At 41.9% G+C, this 13,633-nt stretch overlaps 1 protein-coding gene across 3 annotated transcripts in view; it reads right to left on the minus strand.

The window, feature by feature from the left end:
* The window catches only part of Mpp7 (MAGUK p55 scaffold protein 7), a 209,649-nt gene that overhangs the window by 28,546 nt on the left and 167,470 nt on the right, over window positions 1–13,633 (minus strand). For 2 of the 3 annotated variants that reach the window (XM_052727335.1, XM_052727333.1), the window contains one exon: window positions 13,194–13,232. The exons of the other annotated variant lie outside the window; for it this stretch is intronic. In XM_052727335.1, coding sequence (XP_052583295.1) covers window positions 13,194–13,232 — 39 coding nt within the window. The remainder of the gene's footprint in view (window positions 1–13,193; window positions 13,233–13,633) is intronic. 3 annotated transcript variants of the gene reach the window in all.

The following is a 13,633-nucleotide window of genomic DNA, read 5'->3' on the forward strand; positions in this document are numbered from 1 at the left end:
AGAAAAGCGACGCTGAAGTAACAGCAGTAGAGGCCGGGAATGAAGCTGAGCTGGTTGAGTACTTGCCTGGCAGGCAGATGCCCCGGGTTGGATGCCTAACACGGCACGGCACGCAATGGGCTCTGTGCTACACGCGTGTGACTCCAGCACACAGGAGGTAGAGGCAGGAGGGCCAGAAGTTCAGGGTCATCCTTGGCTACACAGTGATTTTGAGGTCAGCCTGGGCTACATGAAAGCAAGTCTCAAAAGAAGAAAAGAACAACCAGTGAGTAAATGTGGAGTTACCCGACACACCATTGAGTCAGGCTGATAAAAGGGAAATCAGCACATACTTTTGCAGTGGACAGTGAACTTATATTTTAACAAGAAAAATTTAAATCAGCAAAGAATGAATGGATTAATAAAAGTTATTCTGTGACTTTCTAAAGCTAACTCTGGTTTTGAGGCAACCCTAGGTTATTTGGGAGGCAAGGGTACTTACAAAGGGCTTCATACAAGGAAGTCTCACTATAGCTCCCTCAGAGGTAAAGAGGCGTGAATGGGACCAGTCCTGAAATCCACTGGTGTCTCATAGAAAGAGTGAAATTTAAGTTGAGGCAGAGGGCAACATGCCACCCTGGCCCCAGCAGGGGAAAACATATGAATTCTAAAGCCACATGGGAGAGAATCCAGCATTCTGTGAGGGGCTCAAGGGAAAAGCTGCATGTGACCCACGGCTCTATTCCCAGGACACTGAGGAATTGCCAAGAACCTGGTCCTCCAAGCATCCATTCCCCAGCCCCACCTTCCCAACAGCATGCCACAGGGAACTGAATGCTTACCATGTGCCTGGTGTTAGCACAGAGGACTCGACCAGAGTCTCCGCCTAAGCTGGCAGAATCTACTTATCTGTGTCCCCAACTGTCATAAGTGACAAGGTTTATGACTGGTTATTCTGGCTGAAAGAGGTGGGATGCTGGTGTTCCAGAGTTCGAACTGCAGTTGCCACAATCTCAATCCCTTCGCAGTTCTTTCTGTATGGGAGTCACTATAAATTTTGAGTACAAGGGTCAGCCAACACAAATGAAGTCCCAAGGCTAAAACTGGAGAAAATTCCAACTTGCATATTATAACTAAACCCTGACTTCTGAGGAACTGTTTACCTAGTTGGGTCTTTACACCTCATTGATGGTTTTTTTTTCTTTTTTACTCCCACTATAAACAGGAAAGTGAGAGCCGGGGAGAGGAGGGGAGGAGGCAATCAGATTTCTAAAGTGAGACTATGAAGAAGATAGGGATCGTGCTCCACAGGATGAGTGGGGGCACCTGCTCTGCCATGCTTCACATAGAACAGGTTCTTAAGAATTTGCCAGATTTAATTTTAAAAGATGGCAGTGCCAACTACAGACCCACTCACACTGTGTTTTACCTTTGCAGATTTCAATCAAGAAAGCAGGATGTGTGGGGACTTTACACCAGGCCTGAAGTTGGGTGGGACTCTGTCCAGCACGGGTCTTAGAGCTAGTGGGACACCAGAGAGCACAGGCCAGTGACTGCTACCCTGGTTTTCAGTCACGCCCTCAGCTTTTCAGAAGCCATGTCCTGGAATAACCTTGCCCAAGAAACTCCCTTTACAAAACACAAAGCAGTGGTCAGGCAGAGAAGTGGCCAGGTAGCCACAGAGTTCTGGAAAGCAGATGGCCACGGAGTTCTAGAGAGCAGGTGGCCACGGAGTTCTAGAGAGCAGGTGCCCGTGGAGTTCTGGAAAGCAGATGGCCACGGAGTTCTAGAGAGCAGGTGCCCGTGGAGTTCTGAAGAGCAGGTAGTCACAGAGTTCTGGAGAGCAGGAGATCCGAAAAGGCTGGAATTGGAAAGTGAGGGACATAGACTGGAAGAGCTGCCCTGCCATACCAGCCGTGTGTCTCTGCAGTTCCAGGAATCTTCTCTAAGGCTCATTTTCTGAAGCTTAAAACACAGATAACAGCTGCATATTCCTCCCAGGATGGTGAAGGCTAGGCTATTCACAGACTTGGCCCATAGCAAAGACTTCTGCATGTCTCTCACAGATCGATATTGGATTGTGTGTCTCCCAGTATCTGACCGGGCCTTTAGGGCAAGCACGTGGATTCTCACAGCACAGACTCTCTCAAAAAGGAGAAAAGTACATCTGGAGGCTCATTAATCAGTTTTAAATGGGCTCTTGTAAAAGAGGGAACAAATAGTAAAATGAAGCCAGATTTAAAATACGTGAATTGGGGCTGGGGTTGTCACTGTGTAGTATAGCATGTGGCTTTTATGAGGCCTTGGGTTCCCTATTTCCAGCACTACAATTCATAAACAATTATTTTAAATGCCGTATTGACTAGTCATTTTAAAGAAACACAATAGAAAGGCTTAGTATGTACTATTCTTTTTTTTTTAACATTCTTTTCTAGGAATACATGTAGTTTTTGTTGCCAAACTTAATTTTTAAGAGCAACCTTCCTCCAGGCTTAGATTTTTTTTTTTTACTTACTTCTCCACATCATAAAGGTATATGTATTATTTACACAGCCACTTTACGTACATATACTCATATGCATATACATACCTACACACATTTGTTAACATATACATGCAAAGAAAACAGCAAGAAAAATTCTCAGTTCAGAATCAACAGTTAACAAGCTGTGAAATCTAACTTTGTTATTGTAATCTTTTTTCAGGCAAAACTCCAAACTGAACCAACACACATTCAGATACATACACACACCCAAACACCCAAACCAAAACACACACATATACTCAGATTATTTTCCTAGAATCTGTCCCTCCACAGCTTGTGATTTCTCACTTCAGTTGGAAATACACGACGTGCCTGTCCGTGCCCCATGGCTGAGTCTACAGGAAACTACTATATCAAGGAAAGGGGGTTGGTTAAGAACTTCTCGACTTTGATTTTTCTTGGTTCTCTTATTAAAATGAGCTAACTGCAAGGAAGCAGGGGTTCCTCTCAGATGACTGTTGGTAACACGGCATCTCATCAGCTAGCGGTCAGTGCCGCGGCTCAGCAGGGCGGCTCTGGGAGCGGAGGGAGAGGAACTCTATCAAGGAATTCAGGGTAAGGAACAGTTTCCCATGAAATGTATTTTCCTTATAGTTCATATTTTTGTAATTTATAACGGGCTCAACGTTTTTATGGACAGGTTTGTTTCCAGGGAAGCTTATCCACAGCTGCTAGAAATCTGTGTCTTTGAAAGGAACAACGGGTTTTATTACAATAGGAAAGTGACATCAGAGGAAGGAGCAGCTGCGAGACAAGGCTTATCTAAGACTTTGCAGGAGTGACAGTTCACAGTAACCTGCCAATGTATCATCTCACTCTACAGTCTGCTTAAAGACATTAACTATGAGGGGCGACTGTAAAGAAAGCTGCTTGTTCTCTGAAACAGCTACTCCATATCCCTGGTCCAGCTGGATGCGTCGCCAATGATTTCATGAGGCTGTGTTGCTGGAAGCGAGGCTCTTCTTGCCCGGGACTCCTCCGACCGGCTAATAACAAGGCCTGTTGGCAACTGCTTATTTAACAGTCTCCCACCACAGCTTCCCATCACTTCTTCCAGTCCTTCAGTGAGTGTAAAGCTGGCCATCACTGTCATTTAAGGTGGCGGTGAGATGGAACATTTTCATATCGTTGCTCTTTACGGCTCTCATTTCTCTGTCATTAATGGTGAGTGCCCACTGATCAAGTCCCGAGTCAGTCCTTCATCATCATACATACATGTAAATGTCAGCAAGCCAATGAACCCTCTGCCCAGAGGGGTTCACCCTAATGTTGAATTGATTTTAAAGAAATCCTAAATCGTTTGTGTGCTGGAATCTGTAACTTTGCTTTTGATTTCTCCCCGTTTTAAGGACTCTCTGCTCTTCTTACGTCTGATAAATATTCTCCTACATTCTTCTGAATTTTAAGAAATGGGATTCACGGCTTTATACTTCATTGTTTTTTTTTTTTTAAATCCCATCTGGAATCACTCAGATTAATCATGACGTCAAGCCTGTGAAGTGTAGCTGTAACTTTCCACTTTTCTAAATAATTAACCAATGGTTCTAAAATAATCCTGAAGGAGAAGGACCCTACACAACTTCACGTTGAGACAAATATGCACAGGTTTCCCACTGTTTCGGTCATGACAGAAAAAAATGGGGGGATTCTTGATCTGAGCTGAACTCATTCACCAGTTAGTGTCGGCATCAAAACACACTCTCAGTGGAGGTTTACTGAGAACTTACCAGGTGACAGGCACTGCTCGAAGGACCTGACGTGGGTTAATTTATTCAGTCTCCTCAGCAACTCTGGGAGGGGAGTTGAGTGTGAACTGCCCTTCCCCTTCATAAAAAGTGATAGGCAAAGCCTGGCTTAAGTATTCCACAATGAAATGAGATCACAAATCAAGTGAGAAAAGCCACCCCGCTTTCAGATGGGGGACAGGGAAAACGACAGCCCCTGCTACAATTTAACTGGAAGAAACTATCAAAGAAAAGCATCAGTTTAACTTATGGATTAAAAGGGTTTCCCTAATAGGTTTTTTTTCTTTTTCTTTTCAAATTAAGTAAGCATTTACGTCCCTTTTTATTAAAAGTAAGTTGTAAAGTAGAAAAATATAAGACTGTGTCACTGGCCTCAAGAAATTACTCATCCTCCTGGGACACAAAAGGCTATTTTCACATACTTATAGTTTACAATAACTTTACAAGTTTTATAAGTTTTCACAACACGGGATCTTGACTGTAACTTGGGATTCTCTGAAAGACTTAGAATGTCTGATTTGACTTTTACCATTTTTATACAAAAATAATAAGAAACTCCGTTGTAATTTGGTCATTCTCAAAACTTGCATCATACTACATCCTTATAACACAGTAGCCAAGAGTATCAAATGTAAAGCTTGTACAAGCCCAGAATTTAAGAAACATAGGAAACAGCACATCTCGCTACTCCACAACTCCACACACTGATATTAATTTTAGCAGTAAAAATAATCAAGAAAAGGAACAGATATATAGAAATATGGAAATAGTTAAATGGTGAAATAACCTCCCAGAGAAATAGGGTTGAAATCATTAAAATTATACAGTATACAGCACCACAGAAGCAATATAATAATTAGGAGAACTAGACAGGTTATAATAATTGCACTTAACATGATGAGCTTTGTTTTTGCTGCTATACAAAGTGTTATGAATACAGAAACCTAGAAGAAAATACTTTAAAGGAAAATAACGGCTGCTCTGGGCAGAGAGGACTCTGGCAACTACTTTACTATTCAAACTCACTGCACTGTGTGACTTTACAATTTGATAGGAAAACAAAACAGTTTATAATATATGACCACACGAATGAAATTGGATCTAGGCAGAAATAATTGTGTGTGTGTGTGTGTGTGTGTGTGTGTGTGTGTGTGTGTGTGAACAAAACACACAATGTATACTCCCTATCTCAGAAGCAGGCTCCAGGCTCCTGCATTCTCAAGTGATTACATAAAACACCAAGTTTCTATGTAAATGATGGTTGGAAATAGTTAATAAATACAAACACAAAGAAAACAATGAAAGTGAAACCAATGGAATGCTATAAAAGCATAACAGAGCACAAGAAATCAAGATCAAGAGGACAGAGAACCAGAGGAAAAGGGGAAGACAAAAAGAAACACACTGTTTCAAAAGCTCAAAATGGAATAAAACAGCTAAGGAGTTTATTACAAAATCAGAAGTTATCATATTCTTTTGCTCTCATAAGTAAATTCAATGAAAAGTTAATGTTTTAATTTTTATGTTTTTTTAAATACAGAATTGTGCCCTTTAGGATGACATGTCATTAAAATGCTAACTTCATAATGAACTCAGAAGTCCTTCAGGCCGAGCAAATCCCACTGACACCGTCAGAGTCACATGTGGACACTAGGGATGTGTACCTTGACTTTCTGTTTACTCAAAGAAAATAAATATCCCGCCATCATGTCATCACCTGTGATGTGTCCAACAGGACAGTTTCAGTACCTGATTTCCACTGTTTTCCACAGCAATCCCCAGCCGATAACATCAGACGCTGTGCGCTGCGCTGCTAGTGTTTAAACAAGCTTTTCACAGGATTACATCTCACAGATGTTCCGTGCACAAAAAGAGAAATCTTAGCAAAATCTTCTTGAATCCCAGCAGTGTAAATATGTCACGGGTACCTCAAAACTCAAAGACTTCTAGAAGAACCCATCTCAACCTCCAAATGTATGAAAAAAGTATTGTGATGCAGACACAGTCAAAACGAAATGTTCAATTTTTCCTGAAAGGAGCCTAAAACTAAGCATTTTACAGCCTTTATCTCCATTTTAAACATACTGAAATACAGGTCCCATTTTTATATACTGGGAGTACCGCCAAAAACATCATAGGAAAAAAAAATTTTTTCTGCATCTTAAAAACCAGAACAATTTAACCATGCAAATATTTACCTAGTATCTAAATTATAAGAAAGAGTAAATTTTACTCTAAAGGAGTGTTTAAAGAAGATTTTTAAAACCCTGTGGGGACACTAACAAAAGCTAAGCAGCTACAAGTCATTCTACAACATTAGGTTCTTGACAAGGATGCAGTGCGCATGTCCTCAGAAACACTCTGACCATAAGGCTGGTGCCCTTAGCAAATCGGTACAGGCATGATGACCCATCAGAGAGGCGACTTTCATTCGTATCACTGATAAAAAAGATGCCCACGTGGTCACATGACTTCAGTAACTGGTCAATTAAATATTATTCCAGAGATGATGAACGACAGCCAAGCACATCTTAAAGTGACAAGCAGCAATCTTGGTGGGTGGAGGTTTGAACTGCACAGAAAAGTATGAATAGAGAAGTGTGGACATCAATGAGATCTAAAAAGCCTGGATGCGTGAGCCCTCCAGCCATCTCACAGTGCGGGGAAAATCAATAGAGAAAGAACAATGTCAAGATTATAGTAAGCTCCACATACTGTGAGTTTTTATTGCACAGGGTCAGGAGGAGAGATTTTTTGTTTGTTTGTTTGTTTTGACAAATTAGGAGAGAACCCACCTCCAGCATGGTACAGGTTCAGAGCTTCTTTTGTAGTGAGCTGCGTTCAAATCCACAATGGTCCTTGAACCATCCAGCTCATTTTAAGCAAAAAATAAAACAGAAACTCAAAGTCCCCGTTACAACCCTAGAAGCTAAACTAAGATATGAAGTGTGATTTCCAAGGGAAAAATAACTCCCACTTTAAGATTTCCCAATCACACTAACACCCAAAATTTATTGTTCAAATAAACAACTTAAGTACATGAAAACACCACCCCCCACACACACGACAGAGAAACTGTATGAGAATTTAACTTTCTGCCAAGCAGCTAATAAAGAAATGAGTTCTTACTTATACTTTCAAAATTATGACAAAATACAGTATGCACATATAAAACTGCAGCTCCAGACAGAGGGAAAATTTGGATTTGAAACTTTAGTATTTTTTTTTCTTAGCTTGAGACTATCCTTACAACCTAAAATTCTCCAAGCAGAGATAGTTTCTGTCAGGAAACAAATATTTCCAAGCAAGAGTCCAGACTCGCTGAGATTCTGCAGAGTTCTTTCCTGTTCAAGAATGAACCTGTATTGCTTTTTGGGGGGGAAATGCTTCTAAATATTCTCTTCACAAATTCTATCGCATGGAAAACATCATGATGGTGTATTTAAACACCGCTGCACTACCCTGCCTAGCAACCTTAGTAAGTGAGCAGACCACTGGACTAAATGGGAATTTTCACTCGACTTATAAAATCAGCTGTGTTCTTAAACACAAAGAAACCATGGGGAGAAATAAGAACCAGCCTTAAGAAAAGCACAAAACACAGAGAGATAAACAACAACTTTTTTTAAAAAAGTAATATCACAGAGTTCTGGTTTTATTATTTAACTTTAGGCTAAATACTTTGGTTAAATAGAATGGGCAGTCTAGGTCCCAAAACTGATCTTGTTTTAAAAGAATGCAGTGTGTGCTCCAGCAAGGACAGAAGCACCGAAAATTCAACTCTGCAGGAAATCATTTGCAGCAAAAAGTTAGAACACACATGCTTGATGCACAGCACCTCCTGAACTGATTAGAACAAGATTCCTATAATGAATTAGCCAGAGGAAGATATCCAATGATTCATACCAATGTTAGAAAACTGCTTCCTACTGAGTATTTTGGGCTCAGGCAAGAAAAGAAATAGGTTTTTATAAAGCTCTTCTGCTGGGGACAAACACAAAAGCCCAAACACACCAGCTTCTACATCGCTCACCAAAGTGAACGAATTTTTCAAACCTTTAGTTCTAGTCATTTGTGTAAATATGTAGCAAACACACATGTACATCATGTACCAACCAACGATAATCTCTGTATGTTGCTCATATACACATGTAGGATACATACACATATACACCATGTATCTATCCAAGGCAATCTTTAATATGGGCAGCTCCTGACTTACAGGGATTCCACTTTAAAATGTGTTACAATTTCTCTTTGCTGCATTCTATTGGTTTATCTTCATATAATTATAAAACTGTGTTTACACAGACTACAAACAGCTTACATTGATCGTCCATCTAGTATCTTCCTGCTTTCTAATAAAATAGCCAAATCTTTTTCACTGATGACAACGCTGACCTTTAAGAAACTGGTTCCACGCCAGTCAGAATCATATCACACAGTAAATCCAACCAGTGAAGCCTCAGTCAATAAAGGTTTAAGGCACAAGCTGTAGGGTGGCACACACCTGTAATCCCAGCACTCAAGGGATGGAAGCCAGAAGACACAAGAGGGTGGCTGCTGCTCTGGAGCTGGAGTTCTAAGAGACTGCGAGACACCCAGTAGGGAGCTGGGAACCAAAGCTGTGTTTTCTCCAAGAGCAGGACACACTCTTAACTGCTAAGACATCTTTCCAGTCTGTTCTCAGAAAGTGAATCCGGGTTTAAAATTAGGGGGCTACCCACACACTGCTTTGTGCTTGGTTTTCATGCTTCAAAGAAAGTGAATATAGCCAAATGTCTCTCCCGGGTTGTGTCAGTACACGATACCATGATCTGATGTTGGAATCAAAGACACTGGTCCAGGGATATCCTTTCCGCAAGGTAGAAAACGTCTGTTTTTCCTTCTCTGGGTACGGAAGTGGATGACAGAGGGGAACAGTCCTAAAACAAGCCACAACCTCAGCTACTCTACTAATTAATCTTTGGAAAAGGTCAGACAGAAAGGCCAAATTCCTAGGTGTTTTTCCAGAGATGTCTCAGAGCCAGATAAATGTGTGATCTGGCAAGGATGAACACAAACCTATCCTGTACAAGCCAAAGCTCTTCCAAACAAGTTAACTACAGTGTGTCTGGGGAAGTAGCAGTGTGTGCTGGGACAGGCTTATCATAGAATGTTGTGATCCCTTAGAGGGACACTCAAAATGCCTGAAATGCTAAGAACCAGTTCCACCCAGCTAACTCGGGCCATTTGGATTATTTCTCTTAGAGAAACAAAGGACATGGAAAATAGGTCAACAATCCAAAGGGGATTCTTCTCTTCAAAGCAACAATTACCGCAGACAGATCCAAAGTATTAGAAAAGCCAAGTGGTGTAACTCATGACTATAATCCCAATACTCAGGAACCTAAGGCCAGAGGATCTTGAATCTGAGATAGCCTGGACAAATAGCACAATCCTGCTTCAAAAAAAAAAAAAAAGCCAAAAACAAGGGACTGGAGAGACGGCTCAGCAGTTAAGAGCACTAGCTGCTTTTTCAGAGGATCCTCCTTCAATTTCCAGCACCCACATGGCAGCTCACAACCACTTGTAATTCCAGTTCCAAGGGATCTGTTGCCCTCTTCTGGCCTCTGAGGGCACTGCATGCACGTGGTACACAGGCATACCTGCAGGCAGAACTGAACACACACATAAAATGAAGGTTAAAAAAATTCTTAAGCCAAAAATGAAAACACACACACACACACACACACACACACACACACACACACACACACACACACACACACACACACATCACAGAAGGCAACAGTCTCCCCCCCGCCCCATATTGCTCAGCTCTCTGGCCAAGATTATTGTGGAAATTCCTCTTGGTACAAAATAATAATATTCCAAGTATCTGTCCTGGGAGTAGTAGTAAAGCAGACCACTATGTGGGTGAGTTGTCTCTAATAAGCCTTGACAGAACAAAGACTAAGAACATTGCCCATAGACTGTCCGAGAGTCCCGCGTCATGCTGAAGACCTTCCAGTCTTCGTTTATACGTTTGCATTGTGAAAAGCTGCTGGACTTTGGCAAGAGCATTCCACACAGCTCACGCTGTTCTCACCCTCCCTCCTGATTCTTGGTAAAATCATCCCTTCCTCCTTGACTTCCACTGGTCTCTCCTGGTTTCTATCCTGCTTGCCTTGGGGCGCTCCTCTCATCAGGACCACCACTCAGTCTCTGGCTGCCTCATCTAGCTTCATCGTTTTAATAGACTCTGATAGTCACAGCTTCCAGACTGATGGCCTCAAAGCCTGCTCCTCCCATATTTGTCCCACTGCCAATTACACATGGATGTCTTCACCACACTGTGTCCAAAACAGAATACTCGGGCAGATCACTCCTCCAATCTTGCCTATCTCAGTAAACATTTAACTCCATTCCTGTAGTTACAATGACCCAAACCATATACTCGTACTCAGCTCTCCTATGTGTCCAGAACCTGATCTTCCTTCTACCTCCAGTGGAAATATCTTTGTTCAACGCACATCATTTCTTACCTGAATTACTACACTGTTTCTCTGCTTCTGCCCTGTTCCCTTCCAGATCCTCACCCCATCAGCCAATGTGACCCTTAAAATGAGGGTCAGATCATGTTACTGCCTTGCTCAGGACCTGTTGATGACTTCCTGCCTTCTATAAAATAACAGCTAAGTGCTTCCTACATTTGTCATGTGTTGTTGCACAGACTTAGCTTCTGTTCACTCTGTTCTGGCCACGCAGGCCCTCTTGCACAGGCTCCTTCAGGTGCAGCAGATAGCCTGCTTAGGGTCTTGCACCATGCTTATTCCATACTTAGATGCTTATTCCCCACAATGTCCCGCCTCAGCTTTCCAGATCTTTTCAGGGAGACCCTCCTTCATTACTGTGTTTTCTTCTCAGTACTTACTACCATCTTATAGGTTATACACAGTTGCCCCTTCTCACTGTCAATTGGTTCATTTTACATCTTATGCTCCAATAATTATATCATTTATTTACCTCCCAACAGGGACAGCGACCTTTTTGTCTTTTCTTTTAGAAAAAAACACATGGTAATAGCTATGCATCTCTTCATGACTCCCAGTGCCCATGCTCTTGGGCCGTCCTCCCACACTGACTCTACCTTGGCCAGGAGACCTATTCTAGTCCCTAAAAGACGTTAATTGCAGGAGCACTCCTAGAGTGCTGCTTTCTCTTGCTGAAGTCAGGAACCCTGAGAACCCTGTTTGGCAAGCTTCCTGGGGCATGAAAGACCACACAAGGGGCTTGGGAAATGGCTCAGTAGGTAGAGAACCTGAGTTAGGATCCTCAGCACCTATGTTAAAAGCCAGACATGGCAGAATGCACGTACAAAGTGGTGGGAGCAGGCATGTCTCTGAGTCTTGGTAGCCAGCTAACGCTAAATCAGTGAGCTCCATGTTTAGTGAGAAATCCTGTCTCAAAAAATAAGTTAGAGCATGATTAAGGAAGATACTTAACATTGACCTCAGGCTTTCAACATGTGTGCATGCACACAGACACACAGACAGACACACAGACACACACACAGACACACACACACACACACACACACACACACACACACACACACACACACACACACACACACGAGCTCACTTGGTTAAACTCCCCACAAATCAGACAGACCCCAGTCACCAGACTGCAAAGACCCACCAAGCTGAGCCTGGGCAGAACCATGGAACTGACTTCCGATTCACAGGCCTAAGGGCTTGTTGTGTGAAACTGTTGGGGACTTCAGGGGATGAAAGGGCAGGTGCTAGGCCACAGAGCAGTGGGCACATCACACCTCTCTGAAAAGGCAGAATGGTGTTCTGTTATGAAGGCAGAACCCCTCTCTCTCTGGTGGCCCAAATCTTAGGCTTTTCTGTAAATTCATGTGATGGTTGATGATATGAGACCTTAAGTATGAGAAATGGGAATGCCATGTGTTTTAGAATTTCTGGTATGTTTTACAAAACCAAAACCCAAAGAGCAGCTGCAGGGAAGCAGACTAAAGTTGTTGTCTTTATACAGAAGTGGGATGAATCCAGAAGCAGGAATTGTATCTTTTGGTTCTTAGGTGAACACCATATACTTCCCAGGCCTTAGTCTAATTGTCATAGAATGGATAAATATCCCAACCTCAATGTATTGGAGATGATATAGACACCAAATACCTAGTACTGTATCCGCCTGAATTCCTCAGTAACCAAGAGATCCTATCACCACACATGAGAATGTTAATCTTAAAAGAAGGCTGAAAGGCAGATGCTCAGCCCTGTGTTTCCACAGCACCACCCCCTTGCTGAGCACAGAATTTGTTGGCTAAACATAGCAAGGGTAGGAAAGGCTGGAAGTGAAATGCAGAGGAAGACCATCTTGCTGCCTTTAATGATTTCTAGACATCTTTGCTTCTGTTTATAACATCCCCCAGCATCTCTAAACTAGAAAGCATTTCTTAAGCCATACATTAGAAAATAATCATAAGGCTTAACTGTATTTGTGTTATTTATGGGGTGAAAATAACATATCATAAGAAGATGTATGGAAGAAGTGATTTGAGAGGAAGAAATTTATTCAGAGCTTTGAACAATCCCAGTGAACTCAACTGTTTAGAAAAGTCCAGAAACCGGCACTGAGAAAAATTATTATTAACACCATCAGTGTGTGTGCTCATCCTCTATCAAAAAGCATATAATCATTTACAAAGCTGTATGGAACGCTCCCGGCATAATACCTACAGCGCACTGTAGAATCCTCTGTATCCAGCCCGCCAAGCCTGTAATACAAGGTTCCTGCTTGCCTAAGTGTTGGAGCATGCTCACACAAACATGCTAATTTAAAGGGAATAATGTAATTACGTTGAAGAAAGCAACAGAAAGCAAAGAAATCTTCTTCTACAGCCAATTGCTCACCTATGTAGGTTCCGCTGCTGTTACCATCATATCCAGCATCTTCTGGGTAGAATGTAAAAGCCAACAGAACAGAAGTCAGGAGACAAAGCAGAATGGTTAGGAGCCCAGCCACAGATGCCAAAAGTCCATTACTGGAAACAATCATGGAATGCACAGCATGGAGCAGCCCTGACGATGGCATTCTTAGAAAACATTTTGTTTTCAATTTAAGTTCAGGTGTCTTGAGACCTCATGCAGGGTTGTTTTTTTTTTTTTTCCTTTCAACCTTCTTCAGAGGTTCCTTGATGCAGTTCCAAAGAAAATGATTTTTAAATTATCTGAAATGTTTATATTTTCACAGTAAAGAAAATTACGCCAGTTGACTCCCAAAGTAAATGTACTTTCATAAATCAGCTCTTTGATAATATGTAAAATAGAGCATTTACTTTGGCTGGCTGGAG

The sequence above is a fragment of the Peromyscus californicus genome, unplaced genomic scaffold (genome assembly GCF_007827085.1).
Source record: "Peromyscus californicus insignis strain IS unplaced genomic scaffold, ASM782708v3 Scaffold_8__1_contigs__length_139910024, whole genome shotgun sequence".
Taxonomy (NCBI): Eukaryota; Metazoa; Chordata; class Mammalia; order Rodentia; family Cricetidae; genus Peromyscus; species Peromyscus californicus.